The sequence below is a fragment of the Chiroxiphia lanceolata genome, chromosome 7 (assembly GCF_009829145.1).
Source record: "Chiroxiphia lanceolata isolate bChiLan1 chromosome 7, bChiLan1.pri, whole genome shotgun sequence".
NCBI lineage: Eukaryota > Metazoa > Chordata > Aves > Passeriformes > Pipridae > Chiroxiphia > Chiroxiphia lanceolata.
The window spans coordinates 13,396,868-13,423,758 of NC_045643.1; the positions used below are offsets into that span (position 1 = coordinate 13,396,868).

Genomic DNA, 26,891 nt, shown 5'->3' on the forward strand with positions numbered 1-26,891 from the left:
CAAAAATAAAACTATGAACAAATAGAGCAGCTTCAGCTTCATATCTGTTCCACAGCTCCATCAGGAAAATATGCTAGATTACACCAAGAAAACAGGCATTAAAAACAGTTTAAAAGATATAACTGTTTTTCTGGCTCCCACAGCCTTGCCCTGCTCTTCTTCCCAAAAGAAGAGGCTAAAAGGTATAAGAATCAAGCCATTCTCCTCCTAAGCAGGAGGATTTACCATTGCTTAATACTACTACTGAGCACTACTTAGCTGTAGCCTCAGGGCAACATGTAAGCATTGAGTGCAAAGAACTGTATCTCTCTTGCAAAGCCTTCCATTCTGCCTTTCCCACTTTGCTGCTTTCAGCAGACAGAACAGCACAATGCAGTGAGAGATGAAGACCTGCCACTCTCCTGCCACAGCCACTTATCATCTAATTCAGCTGTTTGCCTCTGTAGACATTTCCACAGCAAGTCTACAGGATGGCATTATTTTACCTAGAAACTTAACTATGCACCTCAGCTTGCCACTCCTTAGGCCAGTCACATACAAAGCCTTTCTCCAAAGGCTGCTGCCTTGTTTTGAGCCATTAATTAAAAATGTAACCTTACAGAGGAACAGATCCTCCACTCAAAGGCAAAAAGGTCATCGCTGAGTTCAGGGAGACCAAGACACTGAATTTGCTGTGGTAACTACTGAAAAGGCAAACATGTTTGACAGCTGAATTCCTCAAATACAGTTAATACAGATCTATATCACCTGAATTGGGCCAATAATATATAGACTTAAATTAGCAGCTTCAGAGAAAATCAGAAAAATACACCAAGAAAAAATAAAAAAGGCAAAGTCACAACGATGTTTCAAAGCTTAGCTTAGCTTTCTACAACCCAGCAGCAGATATGTTCAGATGCTGCTGGCAATCCTTCTTCTCCTTCATGCAGGATGCATGCCTTTGCAAAGGAACGGGACAGTGCCTAAGGGGCATCAAATATTCATAAAGATATTTGGCAGATGAATATTCTTCCTTCTTGCCCTGTGGGGAGGAAAACCAAAGCTCTCTTACTCAATTTGTCTGTGCCCACACACACTGGCATGAGTCCTGCTGGCTTTCAGGTGAGCAGAACAGTTTCACTGTGTAGGTCCCAGCTACTCTTGACATAGCACAGATCCCCTCCTCCCTCCTCATCCTGTGCAACTGGATGCAGTCCAAGTGCTTTCCTTGTGTGTTCCACACCAGAGCAGCAGGCAAAGGTCATATCCTCCTGGATTCAACACAATATTGCAATAAGAATTTGTTTCCCACCATCTACAACTCTCATCTGAAGCCTTTTTGAGTATCTCTTATTAAACTGGGCTTAAATGGCTAAGTATGCAGACAATTATATACCAAATGAGGCTTGGTGGTTTCACCACGGTGACAACAGGAAAAAACAAGGAGTGGAATAAACCCAAAGGCAGGAAACCATGAACTAATACTAAAATGCTGGGGAGAAGAAAGCTACTCTTTTGAGGAAATATTACCTCTGTATTTCTTTCTACATTCCCATTTCTTTCTCTTAATTTTTTTTTTTTTTTTATAATGTTACCCATTACAGTAGTTTTCATGGATCCTTCACTGAGAAGAGGATGGCAAATGGGTAGCTTTTACCTGGATTCCTCTACACTCCTGGGCAGTCAGCCATGAGAACAAAAGAAATCACTCATTTCCATTAGTGGCTGGCAATGAGACTGCATCCCCTTCTTCTGGATTTAGACTTCACTGTAGCAATCTACTCATTTGTGACTGCCAAAGCTTAATTACTGCAGTAACATGAAACTGCAAAACTTACAAAACCTAAATATAAAAAGCAGCAGCTGATTGCTGGACTGCAGGCACACCCAAGGGTGTGATGTCCCAAAGCTCTGTTCCTGCCAGGGTGGAAATCCTCTGGAGACGTGGCAATGGCGTGGCCTGTGTGCAGCAGTGCGAGTGTTTGGGTCAGGAAGCACACACAACCCTGCTGAAGTGCAGGTCTTCTCACTCTCCAGCATAATCTCCTTAGGCACTGAGAGAAAAGACACTCTTCAGGCTGATCTTCAAAAGCTTAGTGAATATTTGGATGACTTCCTAAATGGAGAGTCCCAGCCAGCTAAATACTCAAACTTGTCACAAAAGCTGGAGAGTTGAGTTTCTAGCAAGTTAAATGGAAGTTTGGGGAAGAACACTGTGAAATTCATGATCTGATTCAGACAAATCTACTTTAAAAAAAACCAACTAAAGCAACCAAACAAAACCCACAAAAACATAGGTTGTAGAGACAAGCAGTACACACACCTAGGGAACATGTTGAGGATGCAGCAGTTTGGAAAGGAACAGTATAGAAGGAATACTGAGAACACCTGCTACATAAAGCAAGGGCGTGTCTACCTCTGCACTGCTGTGCTCACTTCTGGTCATCCTCACTTGAAGGAATACTGGTGAAATAAAAACAATTTTGGGTGATGGAAGTTACTTCACTGGAAAATTTCCATTTTATAACGCTTGAAAAAAATACAGTCGATTTTCTTAAAAGGAAAACGAATAAAAGAAGACATGACACACAAATACGAAAATTGCTGTAGAAGGTTACACTGGGCACCAATTACTCATTTAGTCTTGTAATCCACAAGGAAGTACTCAACAAAATTGAAGTTTAAAATAAATAAAAAAGATCATGTGTATTTAAACTACATCTAACTAACATGCAAAAATCACTGCTAAAAACATGACAGGAAACGTGAGTGCTGAAAAACATAAAAAAGATGTCTATTTACCCAGAAAAGTAAGAATATCCATAGTTAGACAGAAAATACATACAAGACACACTGCTGTTAGAAAAGCCAGTTACTGCACAGGATGAATCTCCAGAAAAATGGCTGACACAAATATAATTTGAAGGCAGTAACTAAACTCCAGACACACCTCTCATGACACCTCTGAATGGAAATAGCTCAGTGGAAAAAGAAAAACCAGCAAAAAGAAACAATTCTCTGATTTCTTAAATACCAACAGTACTTCACAACAAAGAATCTCTTCTTACTTGTAAATAGCTATTTTTGCTGTGCTTTTACAAATTATTCTGCTTGTAGGTCCAGGAAGTGGACTAGGCAACTCCTCTGAGGACTTGCCCAGCCCTCTAATTCTGAAGGTGGGTTATTATTCTATTTTTGTTTTCCTCTCACTGCTTCCCACTATCTCTTCTAGTATCCTCTCACTCCCCTTTCTGGCTTGTTTTATCTTACACTCTGCTATTAGAATTCCCATAGAAATGGGACTGAAATCTCTGAAATGCTTCCTTTTTGTTATGCCCCACTGGTTTCAGAGTAGAATTGCTCTTCATTGAGTTGATAAGGATTAAAAATTAAAAAAAGCCCTCAGAGAATTTACTTGCAGTGTTCAGTTAAAGCACAGAGATGCTCTACTGCAATAGGACTGCTCGTCAGACAGCCCTTGCAGCAGCAGTGGGACTTCAGGAGCTGTGGCTGCTGTAGTGGAGGCTTTCCACAGCACCACTCTGTCAATGCCAGCTAGAATTATATCACTACAAACTCAGTCATTTATGCCCTGCTACGACCTGTTATAACTCTTGCAGAGCCGGCTCCCTCAATGTCATGTTCTCTACCTGTGGATCATGACTCTTACTGACATGTTCAATGAGAGACCTTTCTTTAAAAATTCAAAAGTTCAAATTAATAGTACAGTTATAAAGATGATACTAAATCAGCAGCAAAAGGTGACAAGACAAAACTACAAAATAATCTCTCATGTTAGAGCCAGACATCAGGTGTGGGCTGCTTTCCCTACCCATCAGAAGGAAGGTGAATCAGAGAGCGTGTATGAGGCTTGGTGTTGTACCTGGGTAAAGATGCATACTGCCTTTCCATCCCCTCGAAGTGAAGATTGTATGAGCTCCCATCTGGACCTTTTCCAGGCACCTGTGGAGAGGAGAGTAATTAGAGATGAAGATCAATTATGCAGCCCAGCTACTAACAATGCATCTCAAAACGATAAGCAGAGAACACATGATGCTGCAACATGCCAAAATCAACAAAAGAAAGGCAGGGGCTCAAAGAAGCTCCAAATCCCATACATAATCTTATCACTGCTAACAAGAAAGGCTTCTGTATCAAAGAAGTGTTTAGAACAGGTACAATTTTCAGAGCCTTTCCCTCATCTGCCCACTAGCTGGGATATTCTCTCTTCTTCCCTGGTTAGCCTTCCTCCTAGAATTCAGTAACATGAGGACATAATCTAATTAAGCACACCCTTCTGATTACAGTGGCATAACTACCTGAATTAAAGCTAACATCTTAGTCCCAAGTTTGCTTTTTTCCCCTCCACTTGCATGTTTTGCTTAACTATAGAATATGATATAAACGGGCTTGCTTTCATTCTTAACGAGAATCCAGAAACTTTCCCTAATGCCACCGCAAAGCTAAGTATCCAGCTGGGAGTTAAGTGCACCTCTGATCATCTGGTGCCATTTCAGAAGTGAAGCATTAGTGCACTCAGTCAAATGCCAGCTCACTACTTGGTTTGTTTTCAAGATGGCAACTGGAGTTGGCTGGGGAGCACAATTCTATCAGGAAGGCTCCATCGGGTACCAAACGGTGAACTTCGATGCTTTTAGCACACAGGAGCTCTCCCAATTTCACTCACTCAATGCCTGCTGATGGCCCAAAGTGTTAAGAGCCTTGTTAAAATGGAGCTATTAGTCTTTTCCTCCATAAATGGAGTAGGCTCTGACTGCCTTCAGTGTTTCCTACATTAGTATGTATTCCTATTCCGGTGCTGCTAGAATCAGCAGTTTTATAAAGCAATATACTAAGAGGCCATTTAAAATCTCCTTTCCCTTTTACAGATTAATAGCAGAAAGGAAGATTTAATGCCTTTTCAAACATTTTTAACAATTCATTAAAAAGAAAGTAATAAATCACACCAAGCTTTCGGCAAATGCCTGATTAAAAAAAAAGAGAAAACAAAAATTAACATGTTTTTTGCATTCTACAGGTTAGAGTACATTTTTGTCAGCCCTGTAATTTATACACAATACACCATTTTCACTGAAGCAATGTATAAGCCTCTACAATGAGAAAGGTTGTGCATTCAGGTGTCGGAAGTCCTATCTACCTTTACAAAGCATTTCTGTGTACATTACATAAGCCAAGTCCAATGCAAAGAGAGGCAGTATCCTTTGGAGCTACCAGGCATTACCTTAGGAATTATCGCAGACAAATACTGTTATGTACCTTGCCACTCCTCAAACATCCAAGATATTCATAAGTGAAAAAAAAATTATTTAGTACAGGCCTCTTGCTAGCTCTCCTTTCTCTGACTCAAAACAGAAAGGAGTCCTCACAGAACTGTTGGCCACAAGAATAACCACCTCTGATTTGAAATGACCCATGCTTAGCAGTGCCTGACTTTGGATGAACAAAAAATAACAATAATTGCCCTACATTTCAAAAAGAGGGCAGTAGGCTAAAGGGATAATGCATTCATTTTTTGCCACCAGAAAAAGTGACATGTATAGAGACTTTATAAAGACAGAGTCACTTAGGTGAAGAGTCGCAGCCACTTTGGCTGTTCTTACACTGCTAATTTCATTAGGTTCATAAGTTCCATTAATTTCTCAGGTATGCTGGTCAGGGAAGAGCCTCCAGATTTCTGCTGTTTTACAAAGAAGATTGAGGGGAGAAAACCCAAATGTATGATCTGGTTCACTCAGCATAAAAGCCACATAGTATATGGTCTAACTGCGGCTATAGATTGGTTATTAATTATGCGCAACGGCAAGACATTTATGAGCTGAAGGATGTGCCTTGTAGCTGTGCATTTACAACCCCATGTGAGTTTTTTGCACTCTCACACCTAATAGGAGAAACAGCAGCCAGTCAACATGAAAAAACACAAATGGATTCGGAACTGCGCCAGCATTGAGCAGCAATCCCCAAACTTATACTGGTCACCAAAAGTATAAAATATTTACATCACAAGGCCTTTTTGCAGCAGGAAAACTCCCCTTTTTTGATGGTTTCCTACAGACAAAATAGAAGGCAATACCCCCTGCCAGGTCTGTTTGTATATATGATTTGAGAGACAGTTACCATAGAAACACCCTGGTGGTGGATACACAATTTTGCTAATTTGGATCCATTGAGCGGCTGAATCTCCACACCCTATATAAAACCCCCAATGCACTGGAAAAGCATGCTCTGGCTCTGCACAGCTAATTAAAGGCTCAGCCATTTCTTCTTCTTTCCCTTCTCCATCTGTGCATGCGACAGTAAAAACCTATCATCTCTCAGCCCGGAGTGCCAAAATGGTGCCTGGAATAAAATACTACCCCTATGAATGGAGAAATTATGAAAATAGAAACACCTCCTTCGTAGAAGTTATTTATGTTTCAGAGAGAGTCAAAGCAAAGGGTTCCTTTGCTGCCTTCTACAACAAAATAAGCTAAAAATTGGCATGAAAGGTACTAATAAGCAAGATCAAAATACTCCAGCTTCTCCTCCTTTCCTGAACTAGGACATATGTTGGCCCTCCAGCCAGGTGTGGAGGTTTTAACCGCATAATTAATCATCACAACATATTTAGGCAAGCAAACAGTAACCTTATTAAAAAAGGATTAAAACCTGGAAGTCCAAATGAATGGTGACCATGAGGTGGCCAGCAAGGCGTGGGAGCTGACAGAAGGTACAGTACTTAGCTGAGTCCCTGTCAGAGGCAACTGGAAAAGGTTTTGAGCTCAACATCTCAATCAGTAGAGAGAACCCAACAGCAGATGAAACACACATTTCACAAAGATATGGTAATGCACAGCAGAAAAAATGATCCAAAACATGCTCCTGTATTTTTAGGGTTTAAATAAACAACATCAACTTAAATAAGTGCCATCATTATGAACAGTTCATCTCTTAAGAGCGGCCTCAACTAACAAGCGAAACATGAATATGCAAAAATAATGGGACAGTGATAAACACAGAAACAGCCATCATCCTACCAGTGCAATTAAAAAAGCAGCACACTCAAATTGAGGAAAGGAAAACAACAAACAACTCATGAAACTTAACTGTTGCAAAGTATTGGTATGGCCAAGCCCTCTGTGGAATGTAAAATTAATAAACTGGATAGACATACGAATCAAAACAACTAACATCCACTTAGTAGAAGACAGTAAAGCCTTTGACAGGTTGAAGAGAAGTAAAGCCTCAAAGAGCCTGCCATTCCTTGAATGGGAGAGTAGGCAGAAACCTCCGTACCAGCAGGTTATTCTCCTAATTGCCTCTTTGGGAATCCCAGTGAATTCTCTGAAGCATACAGCAGTGGCCACACTTGGAGACAAGGTACCAGATAAACTGGCAAGATATCACATCCATATAAGTCAGTGCCTTTATGGTCAGAATTTTCTGTGTGCCAGAAAGCTGTTCTTTCTACATGGATAGTAACATTTTTGTTGTTCAAGTCGCTTTTTTTAAAAAACCAATAATTTCCACTAGCAAACAAGATTTCTGTGATAGAAAGGTGCCACTTCAGAAAAAAAAACCTATGACACCTCAGCATCCTTAATTAAACCCCTGCCAGTTCTCAGCAGCAGAACTAGGCCAGGGGAAGTGCAGACTAAAGGACAGTGTGGGCACTTTGGACCTCTCTCCACGTCCACAGCCTTCAGCAGGTGACCAACCTGAAAGGCCAAAAGGCAGAGAAGAATGAGTGCAGGCTGGGGCTCTCTCCACTTCCCTAGACAAATGGAATCCATATTTTTATTAAAACAGAAAACTGTAGAAAGATTATTAGTTTCATATTTCACATGCATATCCAAAACACACAGAAAGGGAAGGCAACTGTAAAAAAAAAAAAAAAAAAAAAGATAACACAAAAGCAGTGCAGGTGTCAGTGCAAGCTATGTCCCTGGCAAAAAGAGTAACTGCAGAGCACTTTAAGGAGTTTTTTAACACGTGGAAGTGATAAGCTGGCAGAGAGTATCTCTAACCTGCTAATTCTTTCTAGGAGAAGGTCCCATGAAAATAATAAAAAGAGGTGATATGAACCCGCACCGGTAGATCAAGCTAGAGACAATTCTCATAGAGCATTCAAATATCTGGAAATAAATTATAAGGCATAAGTAGAGTATACCTGCAAGCAGGTGTCTTGAGTAAATCTGGGATTTGCCTACAGGAGAATTCTGGGGCTGCAGAATAACAACTCTTTAAGGGAAGGGAAAGGATTTATTTAATCCTGAAGCTTGTGACTATCTTGAAAACTGTACAGAAAAGTGTATGAAGCTGTGTTTTCTTCCCAGGAGATGCTCCATTTCATTCCCCCTCACCTGTCTTACACTGCCTTCCTCCTAGAGCATTTGTTAAAGGCTACATTACTAGCTGCTAGCAGGAACGCTTCCCTTGCCCCTTTTTCTTAGGGATCAAGGCGTTAGAGGTTGGACAGCTGTTGTGGTACGAAAAATAACAACTATAGCAATGTTTTTTGAAGCTTAAGCTTCATGAAACCAGAACTGACTTTTTCTTGTGCATCCAGACACAGCTCAAGGTGAGGGTTCCCACACTGCAAACAGAAATCAGCAACAACTGCTTGCCCCTACCAGTGGAATTCAGCAGGACAGTCTGTTTTCGCCTGGGGCCCTACCTCTTCTCACATCCCACCTGACTCCCTGCTCCAGGTCTGTCCTGAGTGAAGTTGGCACACTGAAGACACAAGACCATGGGTACTGCTCATAAGGAAAAGAACAATGCAGAGCCATTTTCAGAGTGGCTCTCTCAGAAAGTTGCAGTTACTGTTCTCTCTCCTTCAGGTATCTAGAGCTGCACATAGTAAACTTCATCATCTTTGCCGAGATTAATTTGTTAAAAAAATTGTTTTAAAGCTTCTTAACTAGCTATAGAAAAAACATAGCTCAGAGGCAGAAGTTTCCCACTGTTAAAAACCAGAATAATACACAGTGAGCATTGAATTCAGGCTTATTAATTTTTCACATATATGCTAAATATCTCTGCCCTTTTACTTTTGTTTTTTAACCCTTTGTTTTCCCCACTTCTGAACTACAAGGCTCCTGCAAACATTTCAATTATCATTAAGATCAGAAAGAAAATTAGAACTGTGGGCTGCCCGCTAAATAAGTAGCAATAGTATAACTTTATCAAGGCTGATATGATTTTAACTACCCATTTGTGAATCCACAGCAAAACACTGCTAACTCCGTTGGAGTCATACCTGACTTATTTAAAATTATGGGAGATCAGGAAAAGCTTATGAAGATAGGAGTCATGGGACTCCTAACTTTTTCACTTATTCACTGTGTATGCTCAGAAAAGTCACTTGAGCTTGTGCATTGTGGTTTTCTATCCATAAAAAATGGCATGATACTCACATTGTATTTTATGTCTGACATGCACTGTAAGACAGGAGCCACCCCAGGAAGGCTGCAGAGAGAGGCTTGTGCTCTGCCATCACCCAAGTGCTTTGAAAATGCCACCCAGTTCTGCTTTTTGCCTGAAAGTCTGTGTATAAACACGACACACAGAACTGCTGCATTGCTTAGTACATTTTTCAATAGTCTTGTGATCATCTGTTAAAGGACTTGATTCAGATGCTGGTTTGACCTCTGTTCTCAAAGCTCTTCTTTTGTCTGTGAGCGTTTCTAATCACATGGGTTGAGATTCAGCATGCCAAAAAGAGCCGTGGTATAACGGAATTTGCCCTTTAACCTTCAGGTCTCCCCTCTGCTGAGACACAGTTGGTTTTTGTTTTCAATTAAGTGAAAGCTGAAGAAAAACGGAGAGGTAAAAGTGGATTTGTTCCCCACCCTGGTCTCCATGTTTCATACACAGGTGAAGCATCAACATTCACCCATTTATTTTTTGCATTTCAACAGTCTGCCTGGTTCTGGAAATTTAAGAACACAATTTGACTCGCTAACACTTTCTATATCTGTTAAAACAGGTGGGGTGATGTAAGGCAGTCAGCTGGATGTTCCATGTGAAATGGAGGAAGTTGATCGATGGGGTCTTCTTAATTCCTTACTGCTGTGATATCCTCATTATCCCATCCTCAAAGACCTCAAGCATTTCCACAGACGGCATGTTTTCCTCCATCCAGCTTTTTTACGTTTTACATCAAAAGGTAAAAATTAAAAATTCTACCAGTGTCCATGATTCAAAAGAATTTTTCTGATGTTTTCCTTACATACACAAAGAGGGATATATTTTGCTTTCCTGGTTTTGCAATGGAAGTTGAAACAGTGATTTTGCGTTATTATAACACTCATCATTTCTCCCTCTAATTTGGATGGTTTTTAATAAAGCTCCATTGATTCCACTGAAAGAAATCCCTCCTGGCAAAAGCAGAACACACACGCTGATTGCTAAATATGCAGCAATTATCATATTCAGCAGCGCACTTTAATATCTTATTTATAGATGTATCTATCTATAATTTGCTTTAATTAAGTTGCATTGATTTTAATGGCAGGAGCAGTCCTCAAAGAAGAGTCTAATGCTATATGAGCCCATCAGTACTGCTTTACCATTGTTTGGATATAAGACAGCACCTTTAATATTTCTTTTTGATATTCTTAGTGGTGTTTTTCTTTGCTAAGTGGCTGCAATGGCAAACCAAGATGATGTTCCACAGGAACTCTCAAAGCCACCTCCACCACTGAAGAAAGAGAGCACTTTAAACTTCCCTGTTACAAACTTGTTCATAGGACATTTTCCAAGAATAAGGAAGGAAGCAGTATCTTCCCAGCAGGTCCGGTGACAACTTGTGTTTCTGTTCCTGCTCCATTTTACAGATATCTCGTGAGTGTAATTGTTAGAGATTCTCAAATCATGGTCCAGTGTCTTCAAGTTTGTTTTGGGTAGTGGGGCAACTAAGTAAAACTTTTTTATTTTCATGTCAACAGAAAATACAGGGTAAATAATTTGGGAAGGTGAATCAGTAGATAGCTATAGTTGCCTGTTCACAGTCCAATCACCAAGTCACAAGTCTTGCAGACTCCTAAAGTTCTGTTTTCTGGGCTCAGTTCCAGGGAATGGTGAGCTTTCTTTTTGTTAAGCACACACTCACTTTAAGCATTTTATACTAATCTGGTTTGGAGATTATTCCAAAGAACACTTGATGCTATTAGAACTGTGACTGAGTTTGTCAAAAAACATCTTGAAGAACAAAAGGAAGGTATTGCTCACTAGGAGAGTCTAACAGCCTTGGTTTCTGCTGGGTGCCACCACATACCTTGGCCCTGATTCAGGAAAGCATGCTAAATACTGATGAGGGGGGTTTGTTTTAATTTCAATAGCATTTGATTCCTCTTGGAGGCATTCCCAAAGCTAACATACACCTGCATCTCTTGGTGGCTTTATCTCTTTTTTGGGTCAAAATACACAGGAAAAACACTTGTATCTGTGTATCCTGAACATGTCTTCACACACCTAAATGCAGCATTCTAGTGGTGATGATTTTGGCATCTCCATCTCTGAAGTAACTCAATAAGAAATTACTGGTTCATATCATTTGAGACTGTCTCAGAGACTACCGAGGTAGCTTTATAACATTACTTACGCAGATCTTAATGTCTCATTAACTGTTAGTATTTTTTTAAAAGCAAAAAATAAGTGCTGGCTTTTAAAATCACTGCCTTTTGGAATATATCAGCACTAATTTTATAAGAATTGTTCATGTTAAAATGCAAGGGCATGATCTCAAAGGAAAAGCGCCAAAGTAGCTATGCAAGTACATTTTCAGTTTCTGGTCACCATTTTTCATTCACTGATTATTGCTTAAGTGTTGATTAATAGTTATGTTCATACTGCTAGAATGCATTTCCCTTGCATGAGAAAAACATCCTTGTCCAAAGGAAAAAAGAGATAGTAATCAAACCATCCGTCCTCTTCTCCAGAAGAAACACAGACACACACTCCAGAGTGTTTTGCTGGTGAGTAGGTTTGAAAATTTTCACTTAGAAAATCAGCTGTATGCAATCAGAACACTACTTGGTTGGTCAGATTGCAAGGCAATTAAATGCTTCCCCGTCTGACTGTCTCTCTATACCCCTATATACACTCGTGCACACACAAATGTACATACTTAGAGTCACTGTGCCTTCTCCCTGTGCAGTGAACATCGGGAACACTGAAAACAGCAGTGTTCCATGCTGGAATTAAGCAGGGCTGATTATCTCAGGATTTACTTTTCCTCTTCAGTAATGCCCTACCTCTTGTTCAAGGAGGTGAAACTAATGGTTTAGATTTAGAGGGAGCGGAAAATTCTCTATAAAGGCAATAGACTGAGGGAAATACACACACAGATGGGAAGTTTAAAAGGGAAACAGGCTGTTCCCATAACAGTTTAAAAACATGGCAATTGCCTTAGCATAGTACAAAACAAGCTCTCAGCATTTGCTGTATCTTGCAACATTAAGGAGAGAGAAAACAGCAAAGATGGAGGTGAAGCCAAAACTGCAAATTGTTTTTGCACAGCACCACAAAAATAATACTCTGGTTTCTGAACCCTCGCTTCACGATCCCCCGATCCCTGGTGCTGGAGGACTATGGTTTTCTGTGACCATGCAAAATGAGATCATTTCCTGGCCTGTGTCCGTCTCTGTGGGTGGCTTCTTTCTGCATTAGTCGTATAATATGTTTTGGTTAATTCTATCTCTTAATTGTCTTTAATGAGCACCAGATTTGCGACACCCTCACTTGCAAACCTATTCTCCAAGTAGAGGCAAACAGAAGCACTTGAGTTGAGAGAAAATCTTAAAAGCAGCAAAACAAAAAACCCACAGCACCCATCAGCATTGATTCTTTCCAACTACAAGGAGGCATTTCAATTGCTCTTCCCCTGAACCAGGCCAATGCAATTATTCTCTTCCCAGCCACTAAAGAGAATAACTTAACATGTCACATAAATGCAACTGTGATGCAATGTACGGCATACATACGTGTGACTACATTTCTAAAGCAGGTCTCCTGTAGTTGTTCTACAATACTGTGCATAATTCCTCTCCCCCCCATGAAACCAATCCTCTGCCTTAGCCTGTTTGAAAGTAAGCTGCTTCTTGTTCCTCCCAGTCTTGCATTCTTTGCTTCTCTTCTCACTGTAATTAGTTTACAAGACTATTTATCCAGATGATTACTGCTTTTAAATGACAGTCGTCTTTTCTTTTGCTCCAGTTCATTGTTGTGTATCATTTTGTCTTGCTCTCTGAATACCCAGTTCTCTAAAGCATTTTCTCATTATGTTATCTCCTGATATAAGGCATTTTGAAATACTTCATGAGAGACACTGTATGAAGTAAATTGAATTGAATTTTCTCTCAAAGTCACTGGCTTTCAGCATCTTTCTCTAGCTAAGTCAGCAGAGTTCTTGGCACCAATGCCAGGGTGTAATGGCCATGCTTTGCAGCCCAGCTATGAGCTTGTGTTCTTTTTAGGGAAAATGAAATGGCAGTGTCAGTACCTGGAAAGCAAACAGGGGACAGATCAATATTTCCATTTATGATGAGGATGGCAAAACGAAAATGTCTGGTGTATTTTTGAGGGTTTTAACGCACACATTGAGATAATGCTATTTTGCTGTGTCTGTCTACATCTGGTCTTGGTACTGAATGTGCATGCAGGGGGTAATGTGCACGTGTACGTCAGGGAAGAAAAGAGGGAGGGAAGGGGAAAATAGCAGGGCATGGAACTAAATTGCAAAGCAAGTAGTGGAAATAGACAGTGAAAAGCTTCCTGCAGGCAGGCAGCTTCACAGGGGAGAGTGAGCCTTTCATTGTCTATAAAATCATGCCTTGCTGGAGGTCCTGAAGAGTAGAAGGGGTAGCACCTAGAGGCAGTAGATCTCTCACTGTTGTATTATTGCATTCTATGCATTTACCTACTGTACAAACCAGCATGCCGCTTCAAGAAAAGAAAAGGAGGAAGAAGGGGGGAAATGCCCAAAGGGAAGAGGAGGAAGATGGCAATAAAACTGGAAAACAACCCCCTGCCACAGCTCTCCCCAAGAATACTTCACATCAAAGAAAAACAGCAAAGTAAATCGTCATGGAGTTAAAAGTTAACCTCAACTCCTTCCATTGTGATTTGACACCACTATGCAACGGTACTCCTAAAATTTGAATGGTTAGTCTGTAGCATAGGCTATTAAATCCACCTTAATCCTGTTAAACATAGATGCCAATAAAGAGAGGTGCTCTTTCAATGGCATTGTGACAAAAGCTCTCCACACTGCAAATTCAATATGGTTAGCCAAAAAAAAAAAAAAAAAAAATCCCAAACCTGGATTAATACTGAGCAAACAACAACATCAGCATAAGCAGGCTTAGAGAGAGGAATTGCTTTCCATATGCTGTGGCATCAGGTTCCTCCGGATTTTCAGATACCAGTCTGTAAATGTTACAGACATTGTTTCTCCTGCTTGCAACTGCTGTTGGGTGGCGACCTTCTTTGCTTGCTGATACCAATTTAGCAGTTGGTACAGTTTTTCTGTGATTTGGTACTGTCTGTTGTTTGCTGGTACCAGATGGATACCAGATGGGTAACTGTGGGCAATGGTTCCTCTGTGTTCCAGTCCCAAAAATCACTGCCTATAGGGTCAGTCTTGTCAGTTGACTCCTCAATGGCACTTCAAAGCAGCATTCTGAAAAACCTCAACATCTGTTCCTTACTCCTAATGACCTTAAAAATGTTGCAGACATACTTTCCTTTAGCCAGGAGTTACTGTGCATCTGCAGTAAAAATACAACCTTACAGATGCTTGCAGCCATCAAACTCACTCCTCGCTAATGGCAGTTCCAAAGCCACCACCTCAACTCTGAAAGTCAGCACTGAATGTGAAGTATAATCAATATATTCTTTTCTGTGGTAGCTCCACAACACAGGAGTTCAGAGATATTTCAAGGCATTTTTCAAAACAGTACTTTCAGCAATGAAGTGGAAGAACAAGAAAACAAAAAAAAGTGCCTTTGAAAGGCAGCAGGGATACCTGAGGGCTAAGTGTAAAACATGGAGGGAAAGCAAGGAAAGAGAAAGTGATGGAAGAGATCTGTTAAGTATTAATTTGTGTTTGGTGTTTCAAAATGTTGACCTAGTTGTCAAACTATAGACAGGAGCTAAAAGGTCAGTTAATGGTGTTGAATACCGCCTATTGCAGTTCCCTCCTGTGTTATTCCATATGACCGCTTCTGTTTCTAAGAAAGGAAAAAAGTTTATTTAGGACAGTACAGGAGCATTTTGGTAAATTCTCTGTATGTGCTACAGCAGAATGCTGTCTACAGAAAAACACAGCTGACATCAAAGCATGTTCCCCACCCCCTGTCTTGCTTCATGAAGAAGTTATGATAAACAGGTTATGTGTTCCCTAAGGTTACCATGGAAACTCATTCTTTTCAGGCCATCATTTGCAAAGGTAAAATTTGCATTAAAATGTGATGGAATTTGATTTTGTGCATGTGTATGTAAAACTCAAGTGGGGTCATGCTACCACGCAGTATAGCTATTATTTCAAACCCGGGAGCATACGCTTAAGAGAGAGATCTATTAATCCATGTAAACACCTCAGTGACCAAATTACAGTTTAATTGCTACCTTGACAGGTATCTTCCTAGTAAATTAAGAGAAATACATTGAAAATTAGCTTAAAATGCAGATGTAAATGTTCATACTGATCCACTGGTGGGTACCACTAGATAGCATTTTGCTAAATTCCCCTATAATCATTCCACAGGAAAGATTGAATTTAGATTGTCAGAATGACTTTGTTTTGATGATGGCAGACCAGGGATGGAAGGCACAGGCATGTATTTCAAATTATAAATTTTTATCATATCTTGAAGGAGTTATCATCAAATTATGACCTGTAGAATATAATTTGATATAAACCATTCTTACTGCAATACAAGAAACTCTTGAATTTCCTCAGAATACAAATCCAAGTGACTCACATTGGTTTGAGTCACATCATAACTTCAAAGTCAAAATTTCCCTCTAGGTATCTCCTACTCTGACTTTTCTTGGAATACCTGGTGGTGTAAATCAAACACCTAGTCCAGGTTCCTTGAGAGCCACTGCCATTACTTGCTGCCATGTGCAGCACTGATATTCCTAACACAGAAATGCATTATTTGCCGTAGTAATTTTGACAACCATTATTCCAGCCTAGCAAGAAAACAGATCAATAGATTAAACCCAGAAAAATCTTACAACTGGTGACCAGACTGGATTTTAGAAGAGATACCAGTATTTGTCCTCTTGCTCAGTTGTACGCATTCACAATTTACATGCTGAATTTGATATACTACTTTAAGAAATCTATGCTACTCTGGGACACTGGATTATTCACATATTGTCAGTCTTGAACAGCAGGACCCCCTTGGAGGCAGCAGGGCCAGAACTCATATTTCTGCTTGCAAGGCGGACATTCCAATATCACCTGGATTACAGAAGACTCGATATCTCCCATGACAGAGAACTTATGACATACAGTTCAGCTGGAATGACTCTACTTAATATTGGACAATATGACACTTAACACAGCAGTCAGGCTATTTGATGAGGAAAAAGCAGCAAAACCACAGACAGCAGTATGTGTTCTCTTGCTTTCTTAGTGTTTAGTGTCAAAACCACTTGTTTAGTCTCAAAAAGCTTGATCAGTGTCTCAAAAACACACAAAAAAATCAAATAAAAATCAATCCTTCAGATTAGTTTGCATGGTGCCATTCTGCATTGGGAAATTCCTGCTTACAAATTCAATTTACTAAACAAAGCAAGAACATTAAAGAAGTTTTCAAAAAAACAAACTCAAACAAAGATTAAATTGATTACTAACTTTTGCAGAACTTCTCAGAACTCAGCACATTTGATAGAAGGAATGTGTTCCAGTTGGATTCTGTGTTGAGCAAGAAAAAAGATGCTAGTGCTCCTTTTTCCAAGTGTTTTTTAAGAGCCAGATTTAGGGCTGAAAGTTGAACAGAGCTGGCCTTGAGCAGAACAGTCAAACTTACGCACAGCACAGCCTTACAGGGTAAATGGAGTTCTCTTTTTCCATATTTTTTACTTTATTTTAATGCAGTCTAGATATTAGATTAGCATCTGCACTACAGACCTTAGACTGGGAACTAATAAAGTTATCCACCCAATCTCTCCATGTCTGAGTCACTGACTTTCTTTTTCATTTTAAATAATTATAACACTGTCGCCTGTTTGTTGAGAAAAATAGAGCCTTTATATATTCATAGATAATTGCTTATACCCAGCGATACATTCTAATTACTATTCACACCTTGGCTGTGAAGAAATCTTGAACTTTTTAGTGTTTTTTAACTGCAAGACAACAATGTAGCCAGAGCATTGACACCCTGACTATTGAAACTGTGCCTAGGATGGAATTTAACAAGCAGTTCTGCTAATGCCTTTTGCAGTGAGGAATTTTAGCAAAACTCAAGACGACCCAAAGCCTCCACCTCAGATCCTGTGCTGCAATAATGAGAATTGCTGCACAGATATACAACAGAAGAACTCAATCCAGAAATCAAAAGTAATCAAAAGTCCATTATTTCAGTTGGCTTCTGTCACATACTTAACTATAACAAATACAAGATCTGTGCTCTGTAACAGCCTCAATGACATAGTTGTATTACTTGACCCAGCTTCTTTCAAGCTCGACCCTGTTCTGCACACACTGGGCAATCGTTGCTGTTTGCCTCACTGAGGTCATTCTGCTTTCCCTGATGTTAAATGGACAAATTTTGCAGTCCTTTGTCCAAACCACTCTCTATTTTAGCGGGATCTTATCCCTAGCAGGCATGGCTGGACAGTGAACAGCATCTTTAGGAAAGGGGGGTGCCAGTAGCCAGACAACTCTTTAGTTCATTGGTATTTTTTAGGGAAGAGATTTCTTTTTAATCAGCAACGCACTGAACATGAACATGACCCAGGGAGATTAAACTGTAAGAACTGAAAAGAGAAGTCAACTGAGTCTCCATCTATTTGATAAATACACCAGATACCTGGTAGTAAAGGCCAAAGCTTGTGCCTAAGAAAGGGTAAGGTTTGAGGCCTGATTTCAAGCCTGATCCAATAATTACCTAAGCACATGCTTAGTTTCAGACGTGAACTTCAATGGTATTACAGACTTGTCTTGCAATTAAAAAAAATTAGTGTTGTAGTAACTGGGGCCCCTTTCCAGAAGTTGAAGCAGGCCTCTTAGTAATGGCCTGAGGAAGAGGAGGTCAATTTTAAAAGGAAATCTACTTTCCCCCCTCCCTTGTAGCCAGACCTGTGAGCAGCTGTATTTGATTCTGTGGTATGTGGGGCACTGAGTTGCTAGGGGTTGGGATCAAGCTGTCATGGAGAAGTATGTATCACTGAGCCTAAGTAAGGGAAGGCTCAGAGCAAATACTGGCTTTAGCAACCCCAAGAGCGAGGCCTCGGTGTTAAAAACTGAGTCCTCTTCCAGCTTCCCCATGTGATGCTTGCCTGAGATTTGACATGCTCAAGGCAAGTGGCCACACAGTCCCCTATCTATAGAGTGATCAACAAGTAGGCAGAAACCTGTTAAAGCCTATACTGGCAGAAGCTTGCCAAAATGGAAGCAAATTACAAAGAGCCAGCTACTGTGCTACTCAGAACTGCAGGCAAGCCAGATCGCAGCCTAGCTCCAAAAAGGCTTTTTCTGTGCCCATTCAGCTGTGCCCCATAGCATGAAGGCTGCAGAGCTGAGGACTGACTATATGCACAAATGCAGTAACTGTTCAGCATACTAAACAGCATGGGGTACCTGTTCATGAATTCCCCTCATCAAAATAATTACCAGTTGGAGATTTGTGTCTTGCCTCCCTTAACATATTGGCAAATTAGGCAAAATATATACAGTGGAAAACCTCTAGGGCCTTTCATATCATATCAAGATGATCTGTGGCAGCTGTCATGATCTCCGTGATGCCCCACTCAAGTTCTCTGTTTGGGCAACATCAGAAGAACCTATCCTAACTGCAAGAGACATGATTGCAGGCACATGTGTTAATTTGGAATCTCTCAGTGTTGTGAGCCTGCAAGGATGGCCACAGCCTGGCAGCACTGTGTGTTTTTCTCTGATTTCCTTCAACTACTTCTATGAAATAAGAGAAATGCCTAATGTTTTTCCTCCTCAGAATCACCCCCCTGACTTGGAAAACAACAAAAAGCAGCTGTGTGATGGGGCACCTTGTGGAATGGATGGCATGATATATTTCTGGAATTCACATAATATTGTAGGGTATAAACAGTACCAGTGGGCTTTGCTAAGATGACATATGGCACTGGAACTGCTTCCCCTGGTAAATAAGAGCATGTACATAGTGCACGCATGAAGACATGAACATTTCAGGCTCCCTTCTGGTTCAGATAATCTGTGCCAAATCCAACCTTTGTGTAAGTAGGAATGACTCCAAACAAGTTATAGGAGTCACTCTTTATTACTAGTATTAATGGAAGTGAATTTGGCTCTCCTTGCATGTGCCATTTGGAACAGTTTATTTTTCACATGAGGTTTGGCAGGGATTTTTCCCAAATAATTTCCCCCCAAAACTACCCCCAAAAGCTGGCCTGCATATTTCAAAATCACTCTGCTTAGTTTGGACAGCTCTGTAGAATACACCCCAACCTGAAATCTTCATTATGCAGAGATAAGTAGTGACCATAAAAAGTTCTTGATTGGTAAGTTAATCATAAATCCTAATACAGTGTTTTGCATACTCAATTAATATTTTAACAACAACTAATTCTGATCCATGGTTTTCAAAGCAGCTATACTTTAAGTAAGTTATTGTCCTTTTATTTTTTTTTAATTTAATGTTTTCTACTAATAGTCTACGGACTCAAAGTCTGGAATTTGCATCAGTTTCTGCTATATGGTTTCACATAGTACATAAAATTGTCAGCTTCTCCCATTGCGCTAGAAGACAGGAATGTTACTATTCTAGAAGCTGGAATTTTGGTTTCTAACCATGGTCCAACAAAAACGTTTGTGTGTTTTGGGAACCTAACCTATTTGAAATGCAACATCCTGAACCTGGAATTAATTGATCATGAAAAGTACAAACAGCTCCTTATTCATCCTGAAGCAAGCGCAGAACCCTTTGACACATTATGGAAAAATAATGCAGTTATTAATGCTCCTTTCTTTGTTCTGGTTGATTTTTAGGCTTGGAACCCTGCCAGGCACACAATAAAGTACTTGGCCTTTAACACAGACAGGCATGATTCTTCTTTCATACTCTCAACATGGAACTGACAAAACTCAGTACATTACGGATTTGTTTCAACGGAAATGTTCACAGCTAGTATCCAAAGACAGGTTTTCTTGTATCTTTAGGATATTTACAAGCTTTCAAATCTGATCCGCAAATAAGGAAATGGCTTTTAGACCCAGTTAACACAAGGTTTGGTACACTGAAGCAGATGTAGTCACTAACAGGTGAAGAACTATTTGCAGTGTGGCTGGTATTACATGCAATCCTTGAATGTACTTTAAAAAGATAAAGTTTCAAGGATTTGCTGCCACCCTGAAGGAAAGAATTGATGTTTTAAGTAACTGGATTTGTACAAAGTCTGTAAGACAATCCAAGTAAATCCTCAAATAGATGATTAATTCCTCATTATTTAAATGCCTTTAAATACAAGTGCAGATGCTAAGTGCACAGCTTTGTCTTGACAGCTCCTTAGCTATTTCTTATGATCTGCTATTAGGCTGTGACTCTAAAGCCCTGAAAAAGAGCGCCTATGAAAAAGCCTTCCAACTCCTAGAGAGACTAAGTTCTTGAAGCTTATTGCTTACATAGTTCTCTCAGGGTCTGACTGATACTGCAGCTATGATAATAGTACATAAACATCCTCTGCATCATTCAGTAGACCCAGATTAGGTTTGTATTGGATAGGTTCATAAGTACTTTGAATATCTGATGTCCCACTAAGACATGAGCATGTGTGCACATGCCTAAACTCTTTTTTGAGCTGATACATCATAATATACTCTAGCTGTCAGAAAATTTTAGGCTAATCTCACATTACACTGACAACAATAGGCATTCATTTTCCTAGACAATATTTATACTTATCATCAGCCTGTCCTTTGGTTAACTAGCTGAGGTCTACTTTAAGCCTCGTGATCCACTCTACAGAATTTGGCTTATCATTTATCCTGGTTGTAAACCTAAAAAGAGAGGGTGGGAGAAGGGGGGCAAGGGGCAAGTCCAAAGGATGCAAAACTCAACAACAAATGGAAGCACAATAGAACTGGAAAAGAATTTCAAAGGATCTGGCTTTATAGCACAGAGAGTGCTATATACATGCGTCTGTTTATGGAGACACACTAAACTGAATTATTCAGTTCCTTACAAAAAGAAAAAGAACAGACTGTGGGGAAGAGAGAGCAGAATGAAGGCGCAAGAGAGCAAAAATTCATCCAGCAACAGATGAGAAGAACAGAGAAGAATTGGAAAATGGATGCAGGGGGGAGGAATGGATGAGAGAATAGCAGGCCTATTTAAAATGAATTTTTGACCTTATTTTTAAAACATTTATGGATCCCAATTGCCTGTCATGAGATCATTTCCCCCTACAATGCTAGCTTTTCAGCCGGCTCTGCACTTTAACTTGATTTATCCCACTTAAAAAAAGTAGATTGTTAGAAATACCCCTTCTACTAGAAATTTTGTCCCATTACAGTGTCAGCTAAAGGCCACTTGTCAATGTCAGCTTTATCAGATAGAAATTTGCCTCATGAGTTTTTAGATACTATTTTGGAGAACAAGACCCAGGGTCCATTTTTGAGGCTGCTGATTTGTGATGGGATAGTGTCTTCTCAAATTATCCTCTGCTTTTCCCAACTTATCTGCATGTTTCATGAGATGGTGGGAAGTGATTACAGCAGCTGCTGTACATTAGAAAGACATCTTGTAGGAAAGTTGGCTTAAGTAAAACAGTTGACTGAGAAAAGCAAGGATAGAACTAATCGAGTCTTAAAAATACATAGAGAGACCCAGTATCTCTTTTCCAGCTGCAGCTTCCCTGGTGCCATAACCTCCTGTGGGAAGGAAGAAAACTTATAGCAGAAGGTTTTCCTCCTCCTCAGCTGTCTGTTGACTCTTTAAAGAAAGACCTGACATCCTGAAGATTAGAATAAGTTTTTATTTATTCAAAATCATGCAATTAGTCATCTTCACTGATGAGTAAAGGTAGAAAAAAAATCAGCTGTTGTTCAGTCTGTGTTACCACAGTACTGTTGAAGGTCAGTAGCCTGAGCTGGGAATGATGGCTTTGCTTAAAAAATATCTGGAGCACTCTTGTGGTAAGATGTTTTGAGACATTTGTTTTCTTTTTAATATTTTGATTCTATTTTTCTTCCTTCTTTTCTGTCTGAGTAGATTGATGTAACATAGGTATTTTAAGGGTAAAACTACATATAAGAGTAACAAATTTCAGCTACGAGTCAAAAGAGAGCAAGCTGTGGTTGCAATATTTTCCAGACTAAAAGACAGTGCCTATGAAAGCAAGGCTGGATGGATCAATGGGTAATATTGTTGCAGAGAAGAGATCAGAAGTCTTGGAAATTTATAAACCACTTCAACAAGAACTGTTGCAGCAACAAACTTCAGAGCATTAAAGCCCTCAAGGTAAACTCCGATTTTTGAGCCGACTGCCATTCCTCACAACAAAAACATTTAAAAATATTCTGCACTGGAAGGACAAAACACAACAACCCTCGTGCCACTGTTATTAATCATTTCAAGATTGAGACACTTAAAGCGCCCTTTCAGGTGCTCTGATTAAGGACAACGTGCCTCACAGGAAAAGCAAAGCTTTGGAAATCAGTAATCTCTGGGCATTATACCTAATAGGAAAGGCTTAGAAAGGATTACCTAGAAGAAACCTTTGTGAATCTTGTGAAACTACACTGGACCATAAATCTCAACCTCCTCTGAGGATCAATAAAGCTTTATCAGTTTCAGATAAGAAGTAGAAATCCTCAGGTTGCTGAAGAGGTACCACTGACCTAGTCTGAGGGCTGTCAGGACACTTAACACAACATAGCATTTCAACAGAAAGACACATTTGACGCATATTCTTATTTTAGTTTACAAAAGCAATTCAGAAAAAGAATAGCGGCTACATTGGCTCCCAAATTTGGTTCACAAAATTTAAGGCAGTAGATTACAGTTAACTGCTTCAAGGAAAGAATTATTTTGCTGAAGATGACACTTTTGGTAATTGAATCAGAGGAATATATACAACAACAGTTTTGGAGTTAATGAACAAATATATATGATAATTTATGTAAAAACACCCCTTTCAACTCTGTATCTCTCTGTGATTGCAATAAAGTCTAGTGTTGCTTAGGATTTTTTGGACTACAACCTCAATCATTGCAGATTTCACTTCAGGATTCACAATGATAGTTTGGAGACATTAAACCCAACAACGTTAGCTCAAACTTTACATGTATATAGATTCTTGAGATTTTAACATAATTCTGTGTTTTTTTAAACTAAAATTTCAAATTTAGCATAAACTGCTTTTATCAAAGTTACATTTTTGAATGCAGGTTGATTATAATTACTTCTAAAGAGACAGAGTCCAACTCTGAAACCTGCTCAGGCAGAGCTCTTGAGTACTCATAGACTATAGCTGTTGCATTTATTTAACACGTTCAAAAATCTGGCACTGTAGATTTAATCTCTGATTCTACCATGGGTTATAAGTTATTCTTCAGTAGAGGGGTAGATAATATGTCTCTGTGTAGTGTGAGTTCTAGATGTAAAACAGGGAATACAGCGTGCCTATAACAGTTCTATAGCATTGGTAGAATATTTTAAGATCTTTTGATAGGAGAGGAGCAAATTATTACATTTAAAAATTAACAGAGGCTGTATCATGGCCAGATTGCTACTGTCCAGTGTGCAGAAGGAAGGGCAGGAGTAGACATGCCTCTATTTCCTCCCTCTCACTTTGCAACTAAGCACAGGGAGAATCTGCTCTTCTAACGCTCTTGTTAACCCAGAGAATCACTGGATGAACGGCAAGAGTATTATAAATCCTGCTGAAAAGCCCTGATGCTACCACTTGTGACACAGTTTGGCAGCGACTCTGTAACTCGGGCCTAAAGAGAGGAAACCTGGGCCTAAATCAAACACAGCGAACAGACAAGTTAATTTTAGTCAAGTTCTTGTTATTAACATTTTCTTTGATGGGCTGGCATTAAGGATTTCTCCATTTCTACAGACTTCCCAAATTCATGTTAAGCTGATACAGGATTTCTGGAAAACAAAACCAAATCAGCACCTTTTGCTAACCCTGAATGTTGCAAAAGCACTTTGCATCACGTTGTGGACCTACCCAACGCTGGTCGTAGTCAGACAGCTGTGTTCTTCCTTCGTCCTCCTCATAGAAAGGTAAACCTTCTCGCCTGGCCTGGTGGTACTCCTTCCGTAACCTCTGGATACGGTCAGCATTCCCACTACCTGTACAGCCACTGAGAAAAAAAAAAACCAAACAGTAAATTAAATAAAACTTCTATGAACACACATATCTAATACCAGGTAAACACACAGAATTGCTAGACCTGAGACAAATGGATTATGTTTGATTCGCCTGACTTGAATAGTGTCCACTGTATCACCCTTATTTTTGCTTTCTTATATTAATAAAGCTGCTAATTGTGAACTTGATCCTTGTTTTCAAAAAAGTCTGTCCCTGTCCAAAGAACTTAACAATTCCAGCACAAGACAGGAGACAACAGATGGATGCAGACAGATGGGGGAGCACAAGAAAACTTTTAACATTCCTATGAGCAGCTATAAATGGCTATCATATTTTAATAATAATGATGATGATGATAAGCTGACAAAAACAAAAGTTTCCTTTTGCTCCCACACTAAATGTGGAATTTCCCTAAAATTACATTTGTTCAAGGTAAAGAATAAACTATTATTCACAGAGAAGCACAGAAAGAAGTTTTATGTTATAAAAAAACAAACTCTCTCCTAATTATACAAAGAACTCAAACATCAGCCATGAAAATACAGAGGAGGCAAGAGAGATGGGAAAGTACACTATTAAATCTTGACATCACCTTTTTAAAGTGGTAATTAAACAGTAATCCATTTAGTAATCCACAAAGACTCACCTGTATGCTGAACTGCATACACCGCAAACTGCCATGGTAAAGCTGGTGGAGTTCCTTAGTTTACCTAGTTAAACACATGCCTTTCTGTGGGTTTTGACCCTGGTAAGCCTTCTAAAGCCTTACAGCTGGATTTGTACAACTGTGGAATTTCAAGCTATAACCTGGAAATATTAAATGAAATCCTGAAAATGGCTAAGAATTCAAAAAATTTCGATCGTATTTAAAACTAATAAATTAAGTTTCCTGCAGCTATTTCCAGACCTGCTCTAGTCAGCACTAGGGGGGAAAACTGACTGTATGGCTCAGTAGCATTTACTGGCATTCATGGGTAATTATCATACAATAATTTGTGGCTGGTCCTAAACTCAAACCATTGTTATTGCAGCACACCATCATATATTCTCTTAATCTACAACCCTAACTCTGTCTCACCAACAGTGGATTACAGAGATAGAGATTTATTCACATAAGCACAGATTCAGTGGAGCATCTTGATACACTGCACTCCCCTATGAGTATGCCAGAATTTAGAGAAGCCTTTTATAGGATTTGCATAGCAAACTGAATTTGAACAGCACATACAAAATACTGGACATAAACCTATCAGTTCAATAGTAACCAGTTAGAAATTAATTGCCAATGAAGGGAAATTCCATGTAGGCTGCAAAGGGAACTGAATATGCAGTCAGGATTGGACATGTTTGCTTGCAGCATCAGTATGTTTCCATGAAAAATAAAATTACTTCCCTTTCCTAGATCTAAGTTATCCATCCACTGTACTCTATGAAGTCCCTGAGGTTTCAAGCTTCTCTGGCCAACTTACCCAAGTCTTCCAGAGCATATGAAATTTTTCTCATGGTCTGCCAAGACAGTGCAGAAAGCTTGCACAAACTCTGTGGACTACTGAGGGGAAAAAAAAGTATATTCCCTTTTCCCTTTTATTCCTTCCACAGATAAATGCCTCTGCTCCTTGCATGAATTCTTGTCAAATAGCGGAGAACCATTTCCAGTTTGCAGAACACTGAGGTGTAGCTAATGGGGACTATCACTTAGAACAGTGAAGCTTGGTCCACAGCTCATGAGCAGTACAATAATGGTGAAATCCCCTGACTTTACTTGTGAGTACAGATAAAGCATTTAATTAGGGCTGCTAACATACAGATAAGGCCCAAAGTATTGTCCCAGTTGCTTTGCCAACATCATTGCCCAAAGCAGCACTAGCTAACAGGGAAACGCTGAAATACAGGCAACAGTTCCAGTTTGATTCCAGCCAATCTGACTTCCTGCAGCTCTCTGCAAAATGTATTAGCACCTGCCACCAGTGCCCTAATGGCCACATACCCACTTTCTACCTCCAGGTATTTTGTCTGAAGAGGTAATCTGAAAATACCACATAGGTTGGTTTTTTTCCCCCTCTTTTAAAATGAAATCTGAGATTGATATATTGTAAGAGACAGTAACAGCAGTCTGTGCTTCACTGACTGCAGATCTGCTGTAGGTGAACTTCCTTCTGCTCAAACCCATTGAGCCAGCAAGTAGAAGTGGTGCTGCAGAGTTCAAGTTGATTATATATATTACAAGACAGGGCCTGACACATTGTGCTTTGGCAAACCTTTACCACATTGTATTAAAGTACAAACCCTAACCATGAGAATGAGTAGGAACATTTGAATGAAAGATAGCAGCACATGGAAAGTTATCCATCTGG

General features: G+C 39.7%; 1 protein-coding gene across 1 annotated transcript in view; it reads right to left on the minus strand.

Annotated features, from left to right (window-relative positions):
- Positions 1–26,891, minus strand: part of PARD3B (par-3 family cell polarity regulator beta) — a 398,218-nt gene that overhangs the window by 26,623 nt on the left and 344,704 nt on the right. The window contains exons 21-22 of the mRNA XM_032694000.1: positions 24,394–24,529; positions 3,863–3,942 (exon numbers count right to left, since the gene is read on the minus strand). Of these exons, the coding sequence (XP_032549891.1) occupies positions 3,863–3,942; positions 24,394–24,529 (216 nt within the window). The remainder of the gene's footprint in view (positions 1–3,862; positions 3,943–24,393; positions 24,530–26,891) is intronic.